This window comes from Falco biarmicus, chromosome 1 (genome assembly GCF_023638135.1).
Source record: "Falco biarmicus isolate bFalBia1 chromosome 1, bFalBia1.pri, whole genome shotgun sequence".
NCBI lineage: Eukaryota > Metazoa > Chordata > Aves > Falconiformes > Falconidae > Falco > Falco biarmicus.
This window is the reverse complement of record NC_079288.1, coordinates 77,427,618-77,451,120: the sequence shown is the minus strand read 5'-3', so window position 1 is coordinate 77,451,120 and position 23,503 is coordinate 77,427,618. Positions and strand designations below refer to the sequence as shown.

The window sequence follows — 23,503 nt, the reverse complement described above, 5'->3', positions numbered from 1 at the left end:
GACAGCTCTCACTGTAACTCATTATCGAATTTCCCATACTCTCAGATAAGATAAAAGCTGACTAGGAAGGAGCTATAAACAATATACTTTTCATGACAATCCCTTGAAAAGGGGGCATGGTCTGAGCTGTGGTCAGTTGGCTCCACGGACACGAGGTTAAAAGAGCAGCCTACTCTATCAGCAGCCAAAAGACACAGGGAAGTTTTTGTGGTTGACACTCAAGTTCAAAGTAAACCTTTCCAGATTCTTTCCAAGTTAAATAAAATGCAGGGAACAGTTCACGATTCTGGTTTTTTTTTTTTGCTCTGTGCTGACCAGTAGAGCAGATCACAGCCTGCAGCTGCTTGTGGCAGAAGACAAAACCAAAAGATTGGAAAATTGCTCCTCTGGTACTTGTGTTTTCTGAGACCTTATTTGAAGTTCTTCAGTGTATACCAGGCAAACCTTAAAAGAGACGAATTCTTGGCAAAGTCTCATTTTAAAGATTTTAATTACAGACCAGATTAAATGACTGTCTGTAGTTCCTACACATAAGTTTTTTCTACATGGGTCTTGAGTTTGCTTTATTAAATACTTATTTTTGTATGCAAAATGAGAAATACAGCTACTCTTGTGTATTTGTCCCAATCAGTGGCAGAATTTAAATTTAAATGTGCATCAGCTTGTACAAGTGGGCTGCAAGAAGAACCTTTTCCCTCATTTAATCCTTAATTCTCCCCTTTTGATCAAGATAGAGGTGATGGCCTTGCAAACTGCTCCACAGAGATGGTCCTTACATCGAGCAGTTTGCAGATCTGCTGTCCCCTGGTACTTGTGCTTGCATCCTGTTTCCTTACAAGTTTATTCCTCTTAATCAATGCTTCCTCCTGATTCCTTGATGACACTTTACCTTATCCCTGAAGAATTACTCTGTGTGTGTGTATGATACCACCTCCTTGGGGTCACTGCTCAATGAGGTGATTATTCATGCAGTGCAGGTCATATATGAATAATATGGGTTTAATAATATGCTATTTTTTAAGTAATTGAGGAATTAATACTCTGTTAAAATCACTTGAAAATGTTCCTGTTCTTTTTAAATTAAAAAATTTCAGTAGTAACACCACATGTAAATGAATGGCATTACAAGATTTTTAAGGTTTTTGGAGTTATAAGAACCTTACTTAAATGAGTATCTACCACAGCTCTTTGCATTCAAACTGGGAGTGACATTGAGTTTCTTCCATTTAGTAGAGATGACCAAGCATCTGGGCAGCAAGCAGCAAAGAAAGAGGGAATTAATAAATGTATGGTGAAGACCTGTCACCACCTCTTTCTTTCCAAAAGCAAAGTGGGAATCAAAAAACTGAATAACTATCCGGTTCCCTGTCCAAGGACATCTTGACTACAAGCTGGTGGTGATGCACCAGATTTTTAGTAATTCCATAATTCTTCTCTTACTTTTTGGAAGGACCGTAATCTATCAGCATGTGCAGTTGCGATTTCAGTTTCTCAAATGCTCAGGTTACATTTTTTCCACTAGAAATCACAGTGACTGACTACACAGTGGTAAGAGCTGAATTGGTTTTAAGTTTTAATTTTTCACCAACTGTGAAAATAAGACATAAAATTCGGAACAGGTTAGTTAGTGTATTGTCATGAGATGCACAGCATGCTTTTCTGACATTGTCTGGCCTGGTTTTGCTCCTGTGGAACTCAGTAGTGCCACCCAGTTGGCCTCAGTGGTTTGTGTCAAGGCTGGCTTTGGTGACAGACCCATGACCACACATCCACTTCTTGTCAGCAGAGGCCGAGACCACCTCCATGGGCATGGCCTAGGCAGTTACGGTAGCCCTATAGTTTTATGGCTATAAAACATCTCTCCCTGAAGGCAGAAGTAACTCAGTTACAAGTCTAGTGTCCTGAGCTACTGCACTTACTTTACCCCCCAAAAAACTTGCTATAATTTCATTGTTACTAGCCATTAAATTTGTGCTCCATCCACACTAAAACAATAACAGCGAATTAACAACCATTTTATGTTAGAATAAATGTCATGTTTGGCTTCCAGTTGCTTAACAGTGCTGTAAGTTAATAGGATTTTACAAGTCCCAAAAAAGTAGAGCTTTACTTTTTTGTTTGCCAAGCAGCACTATAATGCCATAGAGTGTGCTTCGGGGAAATAAGCTGAGAGGAAATGAATGGCACCTAATAAGCATTTGACAAAACAAATGAAAACATGAATACGGATCAATCCACTGTATATCTTGAAATTTGGTGAAGTGACTATGGCATTATAGATCCATGACTTGATAATCCAACCTTGTTTTTGCGTAAATAAAAAATGCTGTGGCATGTTACATGTGGGAAAAGTTTGCAATTAAGAAACAAATTGCAACATCTGGTTTTGTCATGGATATACACAGGAATATTTGACTTAACTGAAACATCTGTTTTTTGGTTTAGTCCTGCTTTGAGATAATTTAAACACTACTGAATGATTTCATTACTGGTTGCAGGGGCAGGCCATCAGCCATAGCATTAAACTTTTAAAAAACTTGATTGATAGATTGTTCAGTTAAGGCTGTACAAAACACATTACAGGATTGTGGATGTTCTTATCCTTTTATTTTCTTCGTTAAAGTGTTGTTAAAAAAGAAGCTTTAGTTTCAAAGTGGGGCAGTTTAATCTGGTATTATCTATCAGATACTTGTTATTGATGAGATGTTTGGAGACTGAGCCAATATGCTGTACTGAAAAATAATGGGTTTTAAAAAAACATAGATTTAAAACTGTTGGATTAACAAGTCATTCTGATCAAGCTTTTATGCTTGAAATACTCTACTTTGCTTTCCATTTTTTTCTTTTATCTGCTTTCTTTGCTCTTCCCCTTGGAGGCAGTGAAAGTGGTCGGAGCACTCCAAGCTTATCCATGTACTCCGACAGCAAATCTTCACCTTCTGTCTATCAGCAGGCTCCTAGGCATTTCCATATTCCAGGTAGGCATTCACTGCTTAGCTTTTGATCTTCAATTGCTGGCACCTGTTTATTCTCTTCTGAATGTTTGGTTGGTTTTGTTGGGGTTTTTTGCATTGATTTGTGAATTCTGAACTGCAAGAGAAGAACATGTCTGATAAGTGCAAAACTTTTACCTGTTAAACTTCATCTTAGAAATAAAGGAGTTAGAGAGCTGTGTGCTTATGTGTGTGTATATATATATGTAAACATGTTAGAGGCGGCACACAGTGACAAATGTTATTAAGCCTACAGAGATAAAATTCTTTATAGTGCCATGGCTGCATAGGTCTGTTGAATTTGTGTGCAGGAGGGAATGCTGAAGGGGGTTTTGATTTTGGTTTTCTCCATATCCATCTACTTTCTGAATTAGAAAGTCATCTTAACATAGACCTTAAAAACAGCTGGAAGACTTTAGAACTCTAGGAAGCTCCCTGTGGCTGTGCCTTTGCATATGTGGTATACTGTTTTCAAGTTCCCATTCAGTCAACAGGCACATTAAATTTATGTCCACACTTGTTTAGCTTTTTGACTGCTAAGCACATCTACCTGCTCAGTAGAAGTTCTTTTATTCTAGTGTTTAGCTTCTGGGGTTAATGTTTCTGTAAACACACTGTGATTAGGAGTTGTGTCTGCTCGGGCCTGTAGTACTAAGTAAATCTGATGTCTGTACAACATGATATAGGAACCCTGGACTGTGGTTCTGGGGCCTTTCAGAAATTTCCTGGAAGGCCAAGTTATCTGTGTAATTCAAAATGTAGACAAACTATTGAATTTTCTATAAGAATATTGGACATTTCCAGTATAAACATCTATATCTGAACATGTACACTTTGTTCATCATTAACGGAAGAAGTCCCTTTTCAAGCATAACTATTATAGTAGTCTGTTGTACCTGTGTATGAATTTTATTTTGAATAGTGACAAGTGCTCCCAGTTTGTTGCCTAAGTATACATAGGTAGTGCAGATGTAACCACCTACGTTTCAGCAAATGGGTGCCATTCAAAGTGCCTTAAAGCATTTTGAGGGACTTGAAGAGGGATTGTGGTGCATAGGTAGGTATAGCCAATATTTTAAATATATAAAGGTGATGAATAAAGCTTCATCCTCCTGTAATAACCAGTGAACGACAAACCACTGAATGAATGTGTAGTCTTTGCTGAAGTGTGTGCATTTTTGGTGTTGCGAGGAGACAAAAGCAGCATGGTCTGAACTGCGTGCTTACTCTTTTATTCTTTCCTTTCTCTTTCCTCTTTCTCAGACACTGGCGTAAAAGATAACATCTATAGGAAACCTCCTATCTACAAACAGCATGGTACAGTCTGCTTTTGTCAGTTGCAGTTTTATCTACGTGTCTTTGTAAAGAAATGCATGTTGACTTCCAAATTAGTCTGCTGTAGTCTTTGCAGGAAAAAAGTAACATGAAAATTAAATAGCATTTTGTATAACATGTTGTCCAAGGATTCAGTAAGTTCTCTGAAACTGAGGTAACGATATTTTGATTTGTCTTGGTAATTCAAAGCTGGCACTAACTTCAAAGCAGTTTTCTTATTTATATAATGATAGAAAACAGGTAAATGTTGAAGGTTGCTTTTCTGTTTCCAGACCATGCCTTGGGTTATCTGGCTTTTGTAAATAATTCTGACTGCTATGTTGCTGGGGAAAAAAATACTCATTGATAATGCTGTATCTGAAATCTACTTTTCATTGGCAAGTTCTTCAAGCTGTAAAATATCAAGAACAAATGTAGTCACACCATGGTAGTTAGGAACAAATTCCGTAGCTGATAACCTTGGCAAGATGTGATAGGAAAAGCTTTGGTAGACCCAGCTACAAGATTACTGAGTTTCTGAACAACAGTAAGAAATGTGATGTTTTATACCACAGAGATTCTGACTTAAGACCCTCATAAATATGAAAAATAGAAATACAAAGTCTGCATTCTTCTGTTACTACTTTCGCTGTACGTTTCACCAATTAACATTAGTGCAGTTTCCATGTTGTTGTCAGTGCCTGCTGTGTTCTCAGTGGTGTTGACAATGATCTTGGTTCATGATACAGGTTTAGTAATAGGGAATTAATTTTTCTAAACTGAATTCCACTATCAGTCTTTGGCAAAAATACGTGGGGATTCTGCTGCAATAAGTGTGCCTGAAAAGTGCAGAAGTACATTTCTGATTTTTTAAGAGAGTCATGACTGGGGTACTCCGGTAGTCAGAAGCAGAGGTCAAAAATAAAAATAAAATACCTGATATAAATCAGTCTCACAGCAATAACTTTATTTTAATCATGATTGTATCCCTGCTTGGGAAGGAATGAGAGAATAAAATAAACATGAGAGATGTTCATCACAACGTGAGCTAAGGCACTTTGGAGGTGAAGGCAAGTATTTTCAGACATACAGGTGGGAGAATGAAGCTGCGCCACTCTTCATGGCAGGGGAAGGTCCAAGCTGTGCCTGTGAGCAGTGTTTCTGTTGGAGCAACTCCTCCCATCCTCTCGCCTTCTGCTGCACTGTCTGCACAGAGGTGACTTCCCACGTTGTACGTAAGAGTGAGAAAGCTCCGTGTGTCTGCTCTCCCGTACTTTGGCTTTAGCTGATTGCTGACAGCTTTCCCTGAGTGAAAGGTTAGGGACTGCAGATACATCACTGCCTTCATGGTTAGAACAAGGAAAACACATTTTACCTATTTTTCTTTTGTGGTAACAGAGTGCTTTAACTGATGTTAAAATACCCAGTTAACAGTTTTTAAAATGACGGGTTATGTAGTTATCAATTTTGTACTGCCTTTCATGGAAAACTGCAGTTATTTCTTTTTTGGATTAAACTCTAGTTTGGATCTGGTACAGTAATAGGAGAAAGAAAATAGTCAACTGATGTCTCCCGAGTGAGTCAGCCTTGCACGTTCACTGTAACTGGCACTTCATGCTAAAGTAACTGCACATTCAGATATTTAGATAACCTCTGTGGTTTTTCTGGGTATGGTTTTGAGCAAAGTCAGACTTGCTGACATTTCAGCATACTTTAGGTGTTGGTCTTTGATAGACGTTTTCTGCTCACAGTATCCTAATCTTGGACAAACTAATATTACCTCTCAGGCAAAAAGATAGTATCTGTTTGGTTTAGTGCTTGCTTTAATGTAATCTGCCAACTTTATAATCTGCCCAAGCTCTCTAATTCCTTCTTGTCTTTAGATATACAAACTTTGAAGCAACTACTCAGGCTGTGCAAAAAAAGCTACTGACGAAGGAAGAAGTTGATTAGTGCGCTGGTGTTTGGAAGGATCATGAGCAAATGCAAAGTTACAGTAATCTGGTGTAAATGAGCATAGCTTTGTGGATTTACACAAGCTGAGGATATGGCTCCAATGTCCTGTCTGTGTCATTTAATTTTATAGATACTTTTGGTTGCAAAGAGGATTCTAAGCAGCAGCTCTTTTTCTTCCAGGCCAGGCATTTTTATATCAATTTTCCATCCATCAGATATGCAGTCGAAGTCTGGATTATGTCAGTTTTGCACTGCTGTATGGAGTTTTTCCTCATAATCACTGGAGTGAGTGGAGAATTAAATTAGTGAGTCAGATGTCTCTATAGGTTAACAAGGATATATGTTTTGAACTTTCTTTTATAGATTATAGATGTTCTGAAAGGTTGTGTTGAAAATACATGCTTGTTGTTTTTCTAACGTATGAAGAGCAAAACATAATTTACTCTTAACTCAGAAAGCCAAAAAAAAAAAAAAATCAATGCACTTCCCTTCCAATAATTGTTTTTAAATAAAAAAAATAAATGAAATTTACCTTTTGTTCTGGAAGAACTCCTGACTAAACGCATGAGGAGTTGATGATCCAGCTCCTCAAGCTAACGGACAGTGAGCTAATACATGCTGAAAAGGAGCCAGAGAACATTCCTTCACTGAAGAGACCAAGTTTGAACAAACAAGCACAAAAATGTTCTTTAAAACAAGAAGTGCAAAAGCTCTTCCAAAACATTTGGCTTTAAAAAGGTTTCAGTTGCAGCAGTGCCCAACAGATTTGCTGTAGCTACAGCTTCTGTGTTTCTATTACGAACACCCAACTTCAGAATGAGGAAAAGGTGGTGATAGAATGGGACATATGAGAGATCAGGCTGGGAGCTGGGGACAGAAAGTGAGGAGTGCAGGAGCCTGCGTGGTCATTCTTTTGTGTGTGTGCTCATGTTTAAGAAATATTTTAACATCATTTAGAGTTTAAAAAGAAATTTAAGAGGTTTGCTTTTTGGCAATATTAGCACCGATCCATGTGCAACATGCAGTTCACATTGGGTTCACAGCAGAACCAAGTATCCCTTGTAGTGGTGAAGCTGATGCTCAGTACTGATGAAATTCTGGTTACTTGGATTTATCTGCCAAGGATTTGTTGTATGAAGCCCCCTCAGGAACTTGGGAGGCGCAGGCCTTCATGGCCCCCATTGATTTTGATTGTACTCCTCTGCATGTCTTTGAAGTCAGATGCTCTCAAGATCCCGTGGAAAATTTGAAATCTCTGAATAACGCTTTGGATTGGTTTTTTTGCTTTGCAAACATCAACGGCTTGAAACAAAAACAATTTCCAAAAATGCAGCTGATTCCCTATATGGATTTCTGATTTAGTGAGAGCAAGATCCGTACATATAACATGGAACAACTTGTTTAATTGTCCTTCTTGCAATGTAGGGATTTTATTCTTCATCTGTCATATGTGGATATTTCTTTCTATTTATTTCTCAGAGAAGCAGCTTGCCATCTTGAGGAAATACCCTCATCAGGGTGCTATTAGCTAACTATGAAAACCTTGAGATTTTTCATGATACTGTTTTTACTTTATGACCTGGCTTTGTTCCATAACATTAAATTGAAAAAACACCAAAACCTCTACAGTTAAGTTTTTCACCTCTAACCCATAGATTTTTTTTTTCTTGCTGCAATTTGTCATTTTTTAACCATGTCCTCAATAAAAATAGTTAAGGTCTGCCTGTGAGCTGTGTGATGGCAAATGAAACAGAATAGCACTGAAGTGCTAGTGGTAGTGCCTGTGTTCACATGCGGGGCAGATCCTCTGCAAACATGCTGGCTGGGGAAATGGAGAGGGCAGCGTTGTTCCCAGCTTTCTAGGGAGTGTTGCAGCACTTCTAATGGTGCAACTTAATCTCCTCCCCACCTCTGTCTCTGATAATCTAATCCATGCGTTAACTTTTCTATTGCATACTATTTTTATTATTAATATATTTTCTGGGTACATTGTGTTGCATGGAGCTCTTGTGTTGCCCTTTTACTCAGGCATTGCAGGCAGTCCCCTTATGATAACTTCTCATGGGCTTAAAATGATGCTAGGTGCATTACATAATGTGGTATTCCAGTTTTGTACTGTATAAACTTTCCCCAAAACAACACAGACTGATACTAAGGCAAGTAGGACTCAAATTTTGGAATTTTACCTGCAATTATGTGAAATTTGGTGCAAAATCTTTCTGTAAGAATCTGAGGTGTAACTCAATGTCTGCAACAATACTCTGGGACATAAAAGACAAGGTAAAGCACACTTGATGGTTTGGAACTATCTAATGAGTAGGTTTTATGGTTTGGGTTTTCCATTTCTGGTTTTCGTCTCAGCAATTTGAGAAGTTGCAAGACAGTAAACCAACAGTAAAATATCAGCAATATTTTTTTGTTGTTGTTGTTATTAAATAATTCTGTAAGAGCGATATAGTCAGAAAAGTGGTTGGTCGAGGAATTGTGAATTTCAGTCTGACCCAGCCTCTCTTGCTGATTTCATGAAGAGGTGATACCGCATTTGTTCCTATCTACTTTACTGGCATTGCTGAACCTTTTTGGGAATGTAGGAGGCCCAGGTGCGCAGGCCACAGAATACCTGTGCAACCGAATGTGTCTTCATGGTCATGGTAACACAGAATGGGGAAATGACCACACTGTGCACAGTGACCGTATAAATCTGTTCCTAAATTATGATATAGGTTTTTTTCCCACCAATCATTCCTTAAATGTAGTTTCTTCCTAAAAAGAGGGGGTCACAATCCAGCAGGAATAGATTATCTAAATACACTGTATACCTGAAGGGTTAGTATTACTGTAAGAATTTCAGAATGATTTGGAATCATAGCTCTACACGTTGAATTTCCTACCCAACTCTGAGGGGGTTTTATTGGGTCCCCCCCACACATCAGCACCACTTAAAAAGATTGGTAACATAACCACAGCCAAAACAGAAAACAAAAAAAGATGTAATTGCTCTAATTTTTAAAATTAAATTAATCTTACAGCAGCAAGAAGATCAGAAGGGGAGGATGGAAGCTTGGATCAGGACAGTAAGAAGGTAATGATCACAAAGAACAAAAGGGAGTATATTGATCTTTCTTGAAGCAACTGTTTTTCAAAACATGTTCATATGTAAAGGTATTATTTCATATAGCTGAAATAATCATTGCTATGTTTAGGTCTTTCCAAGAAGATATAGCAAATCTCTCACTCAGGTGGTTTAGAATCTACATTCTACAGTAAAGAAAGAAGTAGGCATATTGAAATTAAGAGCAGTAAGCACATGAATTTTCACTCAGTCTCAATATATACAAAGGTGGTCCAGCTAGGCCTCTGGACTTTTACTTAGGCTGCATATTAACATAAAAAAAATGTTAACGGTAGATTAATTAACAGCAAGAAAATGACACAGTGCATCTTCTAAAGTGGGGCACAGTAGGCAGCTTAATCAACAGAGAAACTATCCTCAGCCCAGCTGAAAGTTAAAAGTTTTTGGTACCTGTGATGTCTAAGTCATGATGTAGTCACTTTTATAATTTGATAAAGAATGGTGGAAGTTGCAATGAGCATAAACATACAATCAGTTCACAAGGCTTCCTAGACAGACGAAGCAGAACTGTATTCAGATATTAAATACTGAATCTTGTAACAGGCTTTTACTCTCTCCAGCTGAAGACCAGTTGGCTCATTCTGAAAGGGGATATGGACACCAGAACTAATTCCCCGGATTCGGACACACGATCCCTGTCTCTTACTGCCGGAACTGACAGAGAAAACTTCCCAAGGGCGCAAGAGGGCATGACTGCTGGCTACTCCCGTGAGTACTGCATCCGCGGGCCTGCCGGAGCTGTTGAGTAGGAGTGTGGCAAAGGAAGGTGGCCCTGCTTCAGGCTTGTCCACATAGCTCTCTAGTTGGCTTTATGCTTTGTTTCTCTGTTGTAATTACACCTATTTGTCTGTTTTCCTATGGCTTGTAAGCATTCAATGCCTTGAGATTTGTCTTGTGAAACTACTTACAGTTTCACATTAGTAAAAGAAGAAGCATTGCTTGTATAAAGAAACGGTGTTGTCTCTTTGGAGAGTAGAAGTTCCTTACCACAAAAACGTGCCCCTCATTCATACATAAAACTGGCTATTAATTATATGCGGTGTGTTTTCAACAGACAGGATAGTAGTATCAGGGAGATTTTTGACTTGGGCCGATTACTCCTTGATACAAACCATGAGAGCCATTTCTTCTGTATCACAGTAAGCATAAAGAACACTTTGCTCCAAAAATTAAAAGTAGGCATTTTTTGCTGTTGCTCACAGTTATACCTGTAAGTTCACAGAAATCTTCCAGATGGAATAATGGGGTAATTTTGTTACTAAATACTGGTCTGAAGAGCATATGCCCGTGCTACCTTTCAGTACCAAAAGCACATTCTGCACATTTCTTCCTCCGCAGTTCAGCAAGTCCAGAGAGGAAGGAGATGGTCATCAGAATCAGGTCTGAATTTTACTTTTAGATTACATAGATGACAAAAAATACTTTAAATGAATTTTAACAGATAACTGGGACATTCCTCTCCCTGCCTTCTTCCCTTCATACCATACAGCAGTACCAGGTCATCTGGGGTAAACAAGTTGGGGAAGCAGTTTTCCAAAAGAATGAATCCAATGCGAGGCATGTCTGGAAGCAGGGCTAGGATGTCAGTCTTGTGGGCATTTTGGTAATGTGATAGCTGGCTCCATCAACGTATATTAAGGAAATTATGGCTTAGCTCTGCAAGGAAGAGGAAAAACAGATGCTACAAAGTCTGTCACAAGGCTGTAACAAGATAAAGAAGAAAAGTTATTTTGGGTCATCAGTCTCATGGGTCTGACTTGGAGGGATTTGATTCCTTAGTCCTCACCAGACATGACATACATGCACAAGGTGTATTGTAGGATTCCCTGTGCAGGGGAAACTGAGCCCGACCACCTCACACATCTAACATCTGTAAGCCATTGCCCAAAAATGAACACCTAAACCTTTCCTTGTAATGTGTCATTGGTTATGGTTGGAAGCTTTCTGGAGTTGATCTGATACTTTCTACATATGTATTGAGAGAATAGTCCCTGTGTGCAAATTTTAAGTACAAGGATGTAGCACACCAAGAACTGTGTTACACAGGAACAACATACGGTGTCAGGTTTTTTCATGAGAATATTGCTGGACTTGTCACTCTTCTATACCAGCATTTCTTTTATGGTTTTTTTATTATCTTGGGAACATGGAGCTATTAAAACTAGAAATTCAGAAGATGGTTCACACCTCTGTCAGAGGCAGTGTCCCCTCCACACCAATGCACTGCAGGTTGTGTAAGCAATTTCCCATGGGGTTTTGTTAGCTTTTCGCTGTCCCTTGTGAAAGTTAGCCCTGCTACACAATTATCAGCTACACAGAACTGATGCTCGGGCAAGTTTTCTTTCCCTGACATTTCCACTCTTCCCCGCCCCCACCCCCCACCCCTTTCTTTATGATTTTATTCAGCCACTAGAATGTTTTAGTACCCATGGACATACTAAAGTAATTCCTTCTGTAATCAGCGTTTCCCTATTTAGTTCTGAATATTTGTGGTCTGTCACATGCCCCGCTGGCCATGGAAGAGTAGCTTCTCTGCCTCTTGCACTTATGATTAAGAACTCTGACATTCAGCCCCGTGTCTGTGGCATAGTCAGTGAGTATCAGAGAAAATAAACTTTTCAGGTATAGGTTTGGTGCCAAGTTGTTATATACAAAGTGGAGAGGATTAGTAGACGTAAGACTGTGAATCTCTGGGGATGTGTCCAAACATACTGTGTAAACAGCCCTGCGTTCATCTGTCCAGCCTCTAGGCAAACCAGAGAAGGATTATTCTGCTCTAGACGATATTTAGCCACGTTGTGTTAGGTATACACCCAGAAGAATACGTCTAACAACAAAGCGCATCAGCGTGAAGCTTGTGTAATTTGGCATCTAGAGTGGGCCTTGCATCTGCTTACATCCTGTGTAAATGTCTTTTTTCTGTATATGTAGATGTTTAGTAGTTAATAATTTACCATAATTCATGATTTTAAGTGTCACATACTTAGGAAAGCAGTCGTCAAAGTATGTAACCCTGGCTCTACATGTATTCCTGATGTGCTGAGAGGCAGCCTCAGAATGTCCAGGTAGAGTGAATGTCATAGTGCAAAAAACAGGAGCTGTAGCCAGGCAGAAAGTAGCTGATGCTCAGATAGTGCCTAATTAGAGAGAGAGACTGCTTTGTCTTGGCCAGTTACTTCAGAAATCTTACTGTAACAGTACAGCTGCAGTTGGATACGACAATGAGCAGTACGTGGCTGTTGGCTTTTAGTGCTATATTTTTCCTTTATATTTAAAAAAACAAAAAGAAGCAAAACAAAACGTGTTTAACTGTGTAACTGAGTTCATGGGAAACAGAAGCTAAGTGAGATACCGTTCCCACTGGGCCTTGCTAACTGCTTTCGGGCCGTTTCGGCGTCATTCGGCTCTTGGGTTTTCCCAGCCGGCCACAGGGTGGCGCTGGTGCCCGCGGCTGCGTCTCGGTCCCGGCGGTCCCGGTCCCGCCTCGGTCCCGGCTTGGTCCCAGCTGCCCCGGCCGCGGCTCGGTCCCGGCTGTCCCAGTCCCAGCTCGGTCCTGGTGCCTGCTCAGTCCCGGCTCAGTCCCGGCTGTCCCGGTCCCGGGTCAGTCTCGCCTCAGTCCCTGTCCCGGCTCGGTCCCGGTCCCGGCTCGGTCCCGACTGTCCCGGTCCCGGCTCCGTCCCGGTGCCCGGGCGGCAGCTTCTCCGCCACTGCCAGCTGCGCGAACTGTGTCTGGTTTCAAACTGGTCCTTACCTTATTGCTTTTTTCCTTGGCGACTGGTGACAGAACAGTTATCTCACCCATCCTCTCTGTAGCCAAGAGGCCAGGAAACTGAACTCTGCACTGATGTGCAGCACCAGCATCTTTTTCCAGGCAGGAGCAGGGGTGACAGTTGTGTGGCAGATAGATTCATCCTGTCTCAATGGTATGACACTCTTTGCCCTCTGGCGTCACTGCCGGTCAGGTCACAGGCAATGGTAAGTTTCTGGTTTCTAAACTGGAATAGCTGTGATCTAATTCAGTATTCGTCACTACATCCCTGTATCAGGCCTGGAAACCCCATGGGGCTGAACACGTAAGTTCTGCTCGTAGTTTATACCACTTCTCAGATGGTAATTGATTACGTTTCTGAAACAACTCTTGCTTTGATAGATCATTTTACTAGCTTAAATAAGCAAAGTTTATCAAGCCTTCTCTCCTGTTATGAGCTTTCATTGCCCCAGTTATCCTGTAGACCACGGGTCTTCTGGGGTTAATTTAACCCATGCGAACAGGGATGAACAAGAGCAGCACAAAGGAATCCTCCAAGATCTCCTGTCACTGCTATTGTTTCCACATTTTATATGTATCAGGACATGCATATCTAGTTTCTGCCTTTTTTTATGCTTGTCCTAGCAACTCAAGGTTATTTGTGATTGAGCTGTATATCTAAGCTTCTCTCCTTCCCTATTATTTCCAAGTTATGAGCTCTCAGCTTGAATTATAGAAGTTTGGTGTATTTATTAGTCCCTAAGTGCATGGTTTTCCCATGAATTATTAAATTTTATGCCATTTCTATTATTCTAATGTTCAAGGTTATCCCCATTCTTTATGATATCCCAGTGCTCCTCTGTATCGGCAGTACTTTTATTACTTTGTGTAGACAGCAAAGTTTGTTAGTCCATTACTATTTTTGGTGTCCAGATTATTAGTGAAAACTTGAGTCAATTTCAGCTCAACACCAGTCCATGCTGACACTTTTCTTTAGCAGCCTTGCTCCGTTCTCACTACCCATTTCTTACATTTTGTTATTTCCTTACAGACTTTATAATTCCTCTGATAAACTCCCATCTTTTCCAGATTTGCATTTAATGTCAAGTGTGGCCAAATACCAGTCACTGTAATAATATCACATTAGATGAGATCCAATAAAATTTGTCTTGTGCAGAAGTAATTTCTCTTAACAAAGAAAGCAAGCCTGGCACTGTGTCCTTAACTTATGTCAAACCAATTAAAATCTATGTGAATGTAATTGATTTTCTGTTTACATTGATGGTTTTGTTCAGTCTTTCCTTAAGTTTTCTGTTGGAAGCAAGCTGGTAGCTCCTGATTAGCTTTCCCCCCTCTTAAATATAAGAACTATAGTTGCTCTTCTCCAGTGGTAAGAGGTATTGGACTTGCAATTTGATGTGAGCTTATCGCTCCCTATTTAAGTACATTAAGTGCTTTTTCATTATGGCTGTGATTCATCAATGTTCCCTTATCCCGCTAGCTTTCATTCCTTACTCAGTGCTCTATCTTTTGTTCCTAAAAACAGCGATGAAATGCTGCTGTTGGAGCCCTGTCTAGGTTACCTTTCACCTCTGCTGTATACTGTCAGCGTAGCTCCCAGTGATCCCATTTCTTCGTTCCTTGTTCTCTTTTTATTTGGATAGCTGGGGAACCTTTCTCTATTTGTTTTAGTATCGTTTTTCAGTGTTTAACTCAGCTTGACTTCTGGCAGTTCTCACTTTATCTCGGCACATCACGAGCTCTTTGCTGATCCATCTTTTGTTTTTTCTTTCTGTATGCTTATTCCTAATCATCTCCTCAGGGTATTTATTAATCCAGTGAGGTCTGGATTCCCCCCTCCTGCATTCCCCTTTGGACACAGATTGCTAAGATTTTTGACAGAAAGAAGCATTGTATGTCCAGTTCTTTGAGCTAACTGACTTCTCTAACTCTTTGCAGTTATCAAAGTTTCCTGTACTGGAATCAAGAATGTTTATTACACACTTGTTTGTTCATCTTTTGTTTCTTTTAAACTGATTCAACTTGTTGCTGCTTATAATACAGCATTATCTTAATTAACCAAAAAATAATCTGAAACACTTTTTGTCCTTTCACTGACAAAAGGAACTTCCAAACTTTCTTATTAGATTCTCAGTATTAAAAGTAAGACTTCTCAGTTGTTTCATAGTGGCTGCACACAGTTTCATCACCATATTACATACAGTTTGTTCATGGTAACACTGCTTTGCTGATTTTGTCTATTTTTTTAACTTTCTCATGAGTATTTATACTCTCACTGATTTACTTTATCTATTGCCATATCTTCTTTTATGCTTTTTTCCACTTGAAACAGTAGAAGTTTTAAAGAAAGCAAAAACATTTTTGTGGGGTTTTTTTAAGTGGTAGGCTACAAATCCTTCCTTTTGAAGAGACAAAACCAAAACCACATACATCCTGATCAGAAGTGATGTAACTCTAAAATGATGGTACCTTTAATCCCATTTTCAAGTCATGGTTTACACAAAGTTGGAGGGCAGAGATTTCACGAGCTCTCAAATCTGCTTTGCATCACGTAGCTGCATAAGGCTTCCGTAACATGAGTCCCACAGCTCTGTTCATGTCATGCCCGGTAAGGTGAGCGCCTACTGGCATGCTGTTATTTATAGACATTGTTACACATGTTCATGTACATTAAATATGGAGAAGAGGTGAGCATTGCTCAGTTATATGTCATCCCATTAATAGAATGTACATATTGATCTTGTAATTTCTGTTTCTGGATGTTTTCTTGAATTCTGTGTTTCAGTAGGCTGTAAAGGGTTTACAAAACATACAGTTGTATGTTGTGTCTTTTACAGGATTTCCATATTCTAAATCTGCTTCTCTGCCTGGCTATGGAAAGAATGGCTTACATCAGGTAGGTATACATTTAAATGCATTCTCCAAGCAATAGTGTATCATAAACAGGCAGCTTAGTAAGTAGTTGAAAATCTACACAGTAGACACTTCAAAGGTGTTTTGGCTGCCAGCCTTGTCTGACAGATTCATACCCTATGTGGGTTACAGTTTGTCTGTCTGCAAGAGTAAGACAGACTGAGGCTTCTCCTTTTAATTGTGTACATCATGAGCATTAGAAATCTTGATTCTCCTCCCAAAACAAACGAAGGTCGAAAATGCACAGGCTATTAATCTATATTAATAGATCACAGTATAGCTTGAATTAATGATAGAGTGAGTTAGGCCTATAATTACGCAAGTAATGATCTTAGAGCAAAGGTGGAGCAGCCCACATCCATTCCATTTCTTGAACCATCTGTCTGGTTTTTTTCTAGTATGCATGTGTGTATATGTGTATGTATATACACGCACAGTCATCGTACTTTTAAGGCAGGGAGGGAGCAATATAGAGAGAATGGCAGACAGCAATCTAGAAAGCAAAATACGTAACAATTATGATCAGATCAGACTAGTTGTTCTTTTTCTAATCTTTTTTTATTATTTTTGTAAGTCTAGGGAAAAGGCATCTTTGACCCTATGGTCTCTCTTACTCTCTGGCATCTAGCATTACGGGTTCTCAGTTCATGGCTTACCATTTTTAGGTACAAATCCATTATGCTTAATAGCAATAAGCTGGCCATACATACATGCACACGTGCACTTAAATTTATAAGACTGATTTGTGTCTAAACTACATGGACAGGACCTCATTCAGATTCCCTCCTTTCTCCAAAGGAAGATGTGAAAGCTACAAAAGCACGAGTGGGATTTTACTTTACAGTGATACATGTCAAACTGCAGGTCATTGGGAGGACAACAAGAAAGCAACTGTCAAAAGAGTAGCTAAATTATTTTTTCAGTAGCTACTGAAATGTCCATCCCTTTGAGTTAATCTTGCAGGGCTAATTGTGCCTGCATTGCTTCAATACCTGACTGCCTGAATTCCTCTGTGAAGGAACCAGTGGCACTGCAACTTGATCAAATGTGACTTCGGAAACTAAAAGGGTCTGGAGAAACCTGTCCCCACCTGTGAGTCAACGGGGTCTTTTTCTGACTTTTCACAATAACTGTTACCAGTAACTTTGAAGCGAGGGACTGACTGGCGCCCAGCCACTGTACTGGTGAGGTACCAAAGCCATCGGGAGGCTTGACAGAGGCAGGCGGACACCAGCCGCATCAGCCGTGCGCTGGCCGCGCGCGCCGGCTGGAGCCGTGCAGTGCAGCGTGGAAGCGGCGGGTGGCAGCAGCTGTCCCACCTAAAGGCTCCAACCTTAGCTGAAAACGGTAGGGAGGTTGGAAAGGTTGCTTGCACGTGGTCAAATCCTTGAGGCCAAAATTCCTCTCGCAGTGGATGTCCTCTGTTTGGACCGCTGGTTCATACCAGCTTCTGCGGTTTGTTATTTTTAATCAGCCATCCCAGTGCTGCATAACAAAATAAACTGAAACCAAACGACAAGGAACCTTGCAGGTTATTGTGAGCATAGCTGTGCACACCGTTCGTACCTTAACAGGCAAAAATGAGACTCAGGGGAAAAAAACCCATATAATAGTGCTTTTCTGTTCTCCTGTAATGTTTTTTCATCATACCATTTGCCGGCAAAGGAAGAATAACAACGAGTCAGACAAAGCTATGGCACACATGCACAGTTCTTCCTGGTCTTAATGGCATCAGCAGTGTGAAGCAGAAAGCAGAGTGAGAGATGTTTTAGTGCTGCATAAGTGATTTGTGACAGTGGCAGTAAGATGTCTGCTTGGCATGGAAAGGCATGTGACAATTTCAGTCCTACCTTGCTTACTTGAGCAATTAGGTTGAGTTCAAATGAAACTCTGTATTCTCATTCTGTCTTGCCAGGATCTGTGTTTTGATTGTCTGGTACCAACTGGTTTTCTTTTTTCTCTTGTCAACATGCAGAGTGGTTTAGTAGTGTATTTTGCTGCTACATTGCTTCTGTCTTTCTCTTTCAGCCTGAAAATATGGGCCAATATGAAATGGACCAGGAGGCAAGCTGGGGGATGAAAGGTACGTTGCAATTTCATTTTCACTTCACTTCATGTTTTCTTCCTTTGAGGATGCTCATTAATACATTGCCAGAAAGGTTTCTATTCTGAGATCTCCCCATAGTTCATGTAGTAATGACTAGACAGAGATCCACCTCAGTATCATGTTCATCACAGAGAATCTTCTTTTCATCTAACTGAACATAAAGCCTGACTGAAGTCCTGTATCATAAAGTGGTACAACTAGGCTGAGTCAATCCCAGTATCCTCAATATGTGGCAACAGTCTCTGGGATGGTGGTCTTATATCAAAGGCAGGAAGAAATTTAAGATAATCACTGCTTCAAGGCATATCTCATTTTTTAAAAGATGTCCATTGTGCTTCTTGTTTGTGCTACAGTGTGGTTAAAATATACAGAATTCAAAAAGCAGAATTCATTTGCATTATTTGTTTTTGTTACAGTTTAAATGGACTGTGAACTTAATATGGAACTTGTGTTGAAATTTTCAAAAGAGCAGAGCAATTTAGGAATATGCATCTACTCATGGGGAAGAGTAGGATTTTGTTTCCAAGACGCTTGAGCTCATTTTGAAAATCTTACTCTGATGCTTCACTTCATGCTTCTGTATTGATGCAAACATTTTTCTCTATGTTTGAACAAAGTACAGATTTTGAAAAGTAGGCTTATCTCTGATTTCATTTCAGACCATAAAAAGGTCTATGAAAATGTATTGGCTCTCCTGATTGCATTTAATCATGGTTGTGGACAGGTGACATTGTGGTAGTCATAGCATATATAGTCATGTAGTGACCTAACTAGAATACTCCTGTGCTAGTTTAGATCCAGGAGTCATTGTCCCCACACCCCTAAATCATCTTCTCTTCACTGTTGTTATTCCTTCTGCGGTCAGCCCAAGTGCAGGATGTTGGCATCTTGAAATATTGTATTAACATAATGGTTTTCATGTATGTTCCCAAGCTGACATGCCTGTAATAATCCATATATTTTAACTGTTTCCAGTAAAGAACAATAAGGGCAGGACTTTTGGATGACAGACTGACTTAACTCTGCACAAAAGCATCCTGTAAAGAGAAATTCCCAATTTTGCCAGAATACTCACTGTGTAACCCAATAGCATCAAGAGATGGACTTTCTGTAATAAGCGTTTAATTTCAAGGACTACTGCTTCAGTGATAGACAGCGTTATAGGCATTCAGAGCATGAGGGTCAAATGCATACTATACATGCAGTTGTCCAACAGCTATTGAGAAGACAGAAATGTAGTAGCGCAACAAATCGCTGACGTACCTAAATGTTCGTTGCAGTGTCTCCAAAAGAAGCCTATAAATTCTAAACTGTGAACCTGTTCTTATTCTCTTGCAGAATACAAGGTAAGAAGGGCTTTTCCAACACTGGAAGAACAATCAGATTCAGCACTTCCTAGCAAGGTTACATATGTTCCTTTTTTTTTTATTTTGTTAATTTTTGTCCCAGTGAAATATTTGTCAAATCAAGATGCAAGTATGTACCGTTTAAATTAGTAAGTTCTCCACACTGTCACATCCGCACATAAGAATCAGATTTGGCTGGAGTTCATATGCTCTTGTCTTTTTAACAGATTTATCCTTATGAAACACTTATTGTAACAAACCGAGTTCGTGTGAAACTGCCTAAGGATGTGGACAGGACCAGGCTGGAGGTAGGAATGATGTTTGCTTGATGGCTTTGCAAGTCTTTGTTCTGTTTGTTTACCATTGTAGGTATTCCTGTGACCAAGTAATAGCAATGAAAGAAGAGAGGAGAGAGGAATAACATTATATATTATGTTTTATTGCAAAACACTAGTACGTGGGCAATTTAACTAAAAAAGAGTAGCCAAAAACCTGGTAAATATCTGAGCAAATGGTGTTTTACAAAGATACCGATGAAACATGTTAGTTTTGGATGATGATACAGGATATTGAAAGTTGGAATGGAACAGGTGGAAGCTTGTGTTTTTAACTCCTGTAAAAAACATCCTCCTAGAATAACCTGAGTATTATAAAATACCTCCTTTTATCCTGCAAATATGTAGACCTATGTCTGGTCCATTGTCTTATTCAGCCTTGCCTTTGGCTCTGTGATCCATGATCACTGTGCCACAGATTTGCTGTAGCATCCATCTCTCTCAAAAAGTAGCAGTGTATGCTGGAGAAATGCAGATATAATTTCTTGTAAAGGAAACCTTAGTTTCCAAAGGCCAAAGATAGCTCAGTAAAAAATATGTGATAACAATATTGCACTTTCGGGAAGATTTATATTTAAATAAATATATTGGTTTTTTATCTTGATAATGTGACAAGAAAAGAAGAAAAAACTTAAATCTTAAAGCAAAAAAAGAAGAAAAACTGTGAAGAGGCAGAAAGGTCTTCATTAAAGATCAATTAAAAAAATATCATTTACCAAGTTTTTATATACATAGTATATTTTGGAAATGGTATTACATTCTTAAATAGTTCAATGTGCTTGTTGCTTGATTACCCAGCAAATGGTATTGATTTGATTGTAAGGAAAAAGCCTCAAACGTGCTGTTTTAAGCCTGGGGTATAGCAAGGCATGATAGCAATAATAAAAAGCATAATGAGTCCAGAAAAAGGAGCAGGGAGTTGGAGGGATACTCATCTGGACACATCCTATAAAGGATTCTTTTATATATACACATATATGTGTGTGTGTATATTAAAGAACAGAGTCTTTATTTAAATACATCAGACTGGTCTGAATAGCAAATGCAGCTCCATGTTACTTTTTTTAAGACAACACGTAGTTTGCTTCGGGTGGATCGTGCCTGTCCTGGCTGCCATTATCCGTAACTCATATACTGTCCTCGGCTGGGTTTGCTGTTTGTATAATGTTGGAGTTGCTCCGTCTGCCTCGCGGCAGGTGCAGCCCAGTGCATCATAGCTCAAGGAGCCTGACGACTTCAAACATCTCGCAGAGGTTTGCAGAAAGAACAGTCAATAAGATCTGCTTCAGACCTGCACCAGAGAAGCAATAAGGGGACCGGGCTGGTCCTGCTGATTGCTGCACTATGTTAAACACGTGTGTTGGCAGGAAGGACTCCTTTGGAAACCATCTTACGTTTATTAGGGATTGGTAGTTTTTTAAACAGTTAAATTAGCAGCATTTTAATAGGATTTTGACTACTGGAAGAACAGAGGCAGCAGCTCATCTACACATTCAAACCATATGCAGAGAGCTGAGTGACAGGCACAAGCTGTTGCCTTCCCTGCCAGCTGCTTTCCTTCCTCCCTGTCCCTTCTTTCTGCATTACGGAATTGCTGGAAATAAGTTTCTCTAAGCTTTATATAGAGAAGAAGTTTATCATTATTTCCTCTTGTGGCAGAAGAAGAAGATTGCAACTTAGTTGCTGGCTTGTGTATTCAGCAGCTTTCAGTCTTGAGCCAGACACAGGGCGAGGTGGGTGTACGGGTTTGCACAGGAACGGATCAGGATTAGGCACATACCCCCGCCGTCTGTTAGTAGGGGACCCACTTAGGAGTATCTTGGTATCTTCACGCTGGAAGCAGGTGCCAAGGTTGGATTTCACCTTCACCTGAGCTCCATTTCACAATTCTGGAAGGTAAGATTCGATGCTCACAGATCTCTAGGAGGCAGGTGCTCACTCCAAGCAGAACTGGTTGCCAGTTGATCTGTTTTCATCCTGCATAGCCAGTGTCACTTGTGGAAGGGCTGGCTTGTGCCTACAGAACTGCTAAAGGTGATAGCACTGCTAAGCCCATCCAAACTGTAGTGTGATTTACCTAGGAAAATACTTAAATAAAACAAAAATCTTACAATATTAGAGTTTTATTCTGATCAGTTTTGTGAGCTGAAGCCTTGCATTGCTCTCGCTGCTGCAAATCAGAACAAGCTCCTGGGTGTGATGGCTGTGGACAGGGTACAGGTGGTGTCCGTGAGAGGAGACCTAGAACTGTTGTGTTTTGTATCAACTGTCAAACCTGAAAGCGGTCTTACTGTGTCCAGTATGACTAGAACATCTCGTACATGATGTTTGATTTCCTTCTCTACTTAGGAGCAATAAGGTGACTAAATCTGCGTAAGCTAGATTTATTTAGCAGCATTCTCGCAAGCTGACTTGAAGCGGGCTCCTGTTTGTGAACTCTGAATGATCTGGCACAGAAGTCATGGAACGGGCACTGTTGTTTGTCTCTGATTCCCTCTTCCAAGGGGTGTCTCTGATACTGAGTGTTCCTGTCATGAAAAGTGAACTCAAGTAAAACAGTATTAGCTCCTTGGGTCAGATTAAGGGAGGCTGCAGTGAAGACCTCAGCTGATGGTCAAGGACCGCAGGAGGGTGGGGTTTTAATGGGTGGTAGTGTTTTCCTAGCTTTGCTCCCATTGTGAGTATTTTTTAGATTACACTGTTCTGTAAGAAATTTATTTTAAGGGTTCTAAAAAATATTTTCCTGTAGGAATGCATATTTTTCTAAGCCCAAGAGGTATCTAGAGATTAGGAAGGCTCAACTGGTAATAAACGCATTCAAATAATAGGAATTCTTTCTTTCAAAAGCATAGAAACACTCAGCATGTTTTTGTTTGCTTGTTCTAACTCAGCAGTGAGGCAGAAGCGCCCAATTCCTGGTGCTCCTCCAGGAGATACTTATGCCAACAGGGAACTAATACATAGAGCATTGAGAATTCGTTATAATAAATGGTCTGCTGATGTTTAAATACATTACTGGCACACAGGCTTTTGAATGGATAGCCTGGATCTTCATTTAGTATAAGCTGATTAGAAATGCAAGGAATTTACACTGAATAAGGATTTAACCCAGGATGGTTTTTTAGAAGTTTCTCTCTACCACAGTGCTCTTATCTAACATTAGATGAATGGAGCAGCGTTCCCGTGAGCTATTCTAACAGGGAATGGTGAAGAACAAGTTAATGCAGATAATGTTGCAGGACAACAGAGCAGTAGCACAGGGTTGGATTACATGGTCTGGGTGAAGAGGAACTGCACCCTGGCTGCATCTGCAGATACACAGACTTGGGGAACAGCAGCTGATGCTCAGGTGGGCAGAGCCTCCAGTCAGAGGGACTGGGCCAGGCTACAGGAATGTGTCAACAGGGACTTCATGAAGTTCAGTGAAGGTAAATCCAGTTTCCTGCACCTGTGACAGAGTAACACCAGTCATCAGTGCAAGGAGGGGGGAACAGCTCTGCGGAAAAGTATCTGATGGTCCTGATGGAAAACAAGCTGAATGTGAGGCAGCAACTCACCTTTGCAGTAGAGAGGTTCTGGAAGAAAATACACCCTTCTCAGAAGCAAACACTGGAAGGCCAAGAGGCAACAGTCACAA

At 40.0% G+C, this 23,503-nt stretch overlaps 1 protein-coding gene across 9 annotated transcripts in view; it reads left to right on the top strand.

The window, feature by feature from the left end:
• The window catches only part of ABLIM2 (actin binding LIM protein family member 2), a 144,836-nt gene that overhangs the window by 110,635 nt on the left and 10,698 nt on the right, over window positions 1-23,503 (top strand). For 5 of the 9 annotated variants that reach the window (XM_056351376.1, XM_056351359.1, XM_056351342.1 and 2 more), the window contains 8 exons: window positions 2,877-2,978; window positions 4,257-4,310; window positions 9,293-9,345; window positions 9,957-10,104; window positions 16,003-16,061; window positions 18,107-18,161; window positions 19,524-19,588; window positions 19,759-19,839. In XM_056351376.1, coding sequence (XP_056207351.1) covers window positions 2,877-2,978; window positions 4,257-4,310; window positions 9,293-9,345; window positions 9,957-10,104; window positions 16,003-16,061; window positions 18,107-18,161; window positions 19,524-19,588; window positions 19,759-19,839 — 617 coding nt within the window. The remainder of the gene's footprint in view (window positions 1-2,876; window positions 2,979-4,256; window positions 4,311-9,292; window positions 9,346-9,956; window positions 10,105-16,002; window positions 16,062-18,106; window positions 18,162-19,523; window positions 19,589-19,758; window positions 19,840-23,503) is intronic. The other 4 variants (XM_056351366.1, XM_056351352.1, XM_056351332.1 and 1 more) reach the window with 3 other exon arrangements.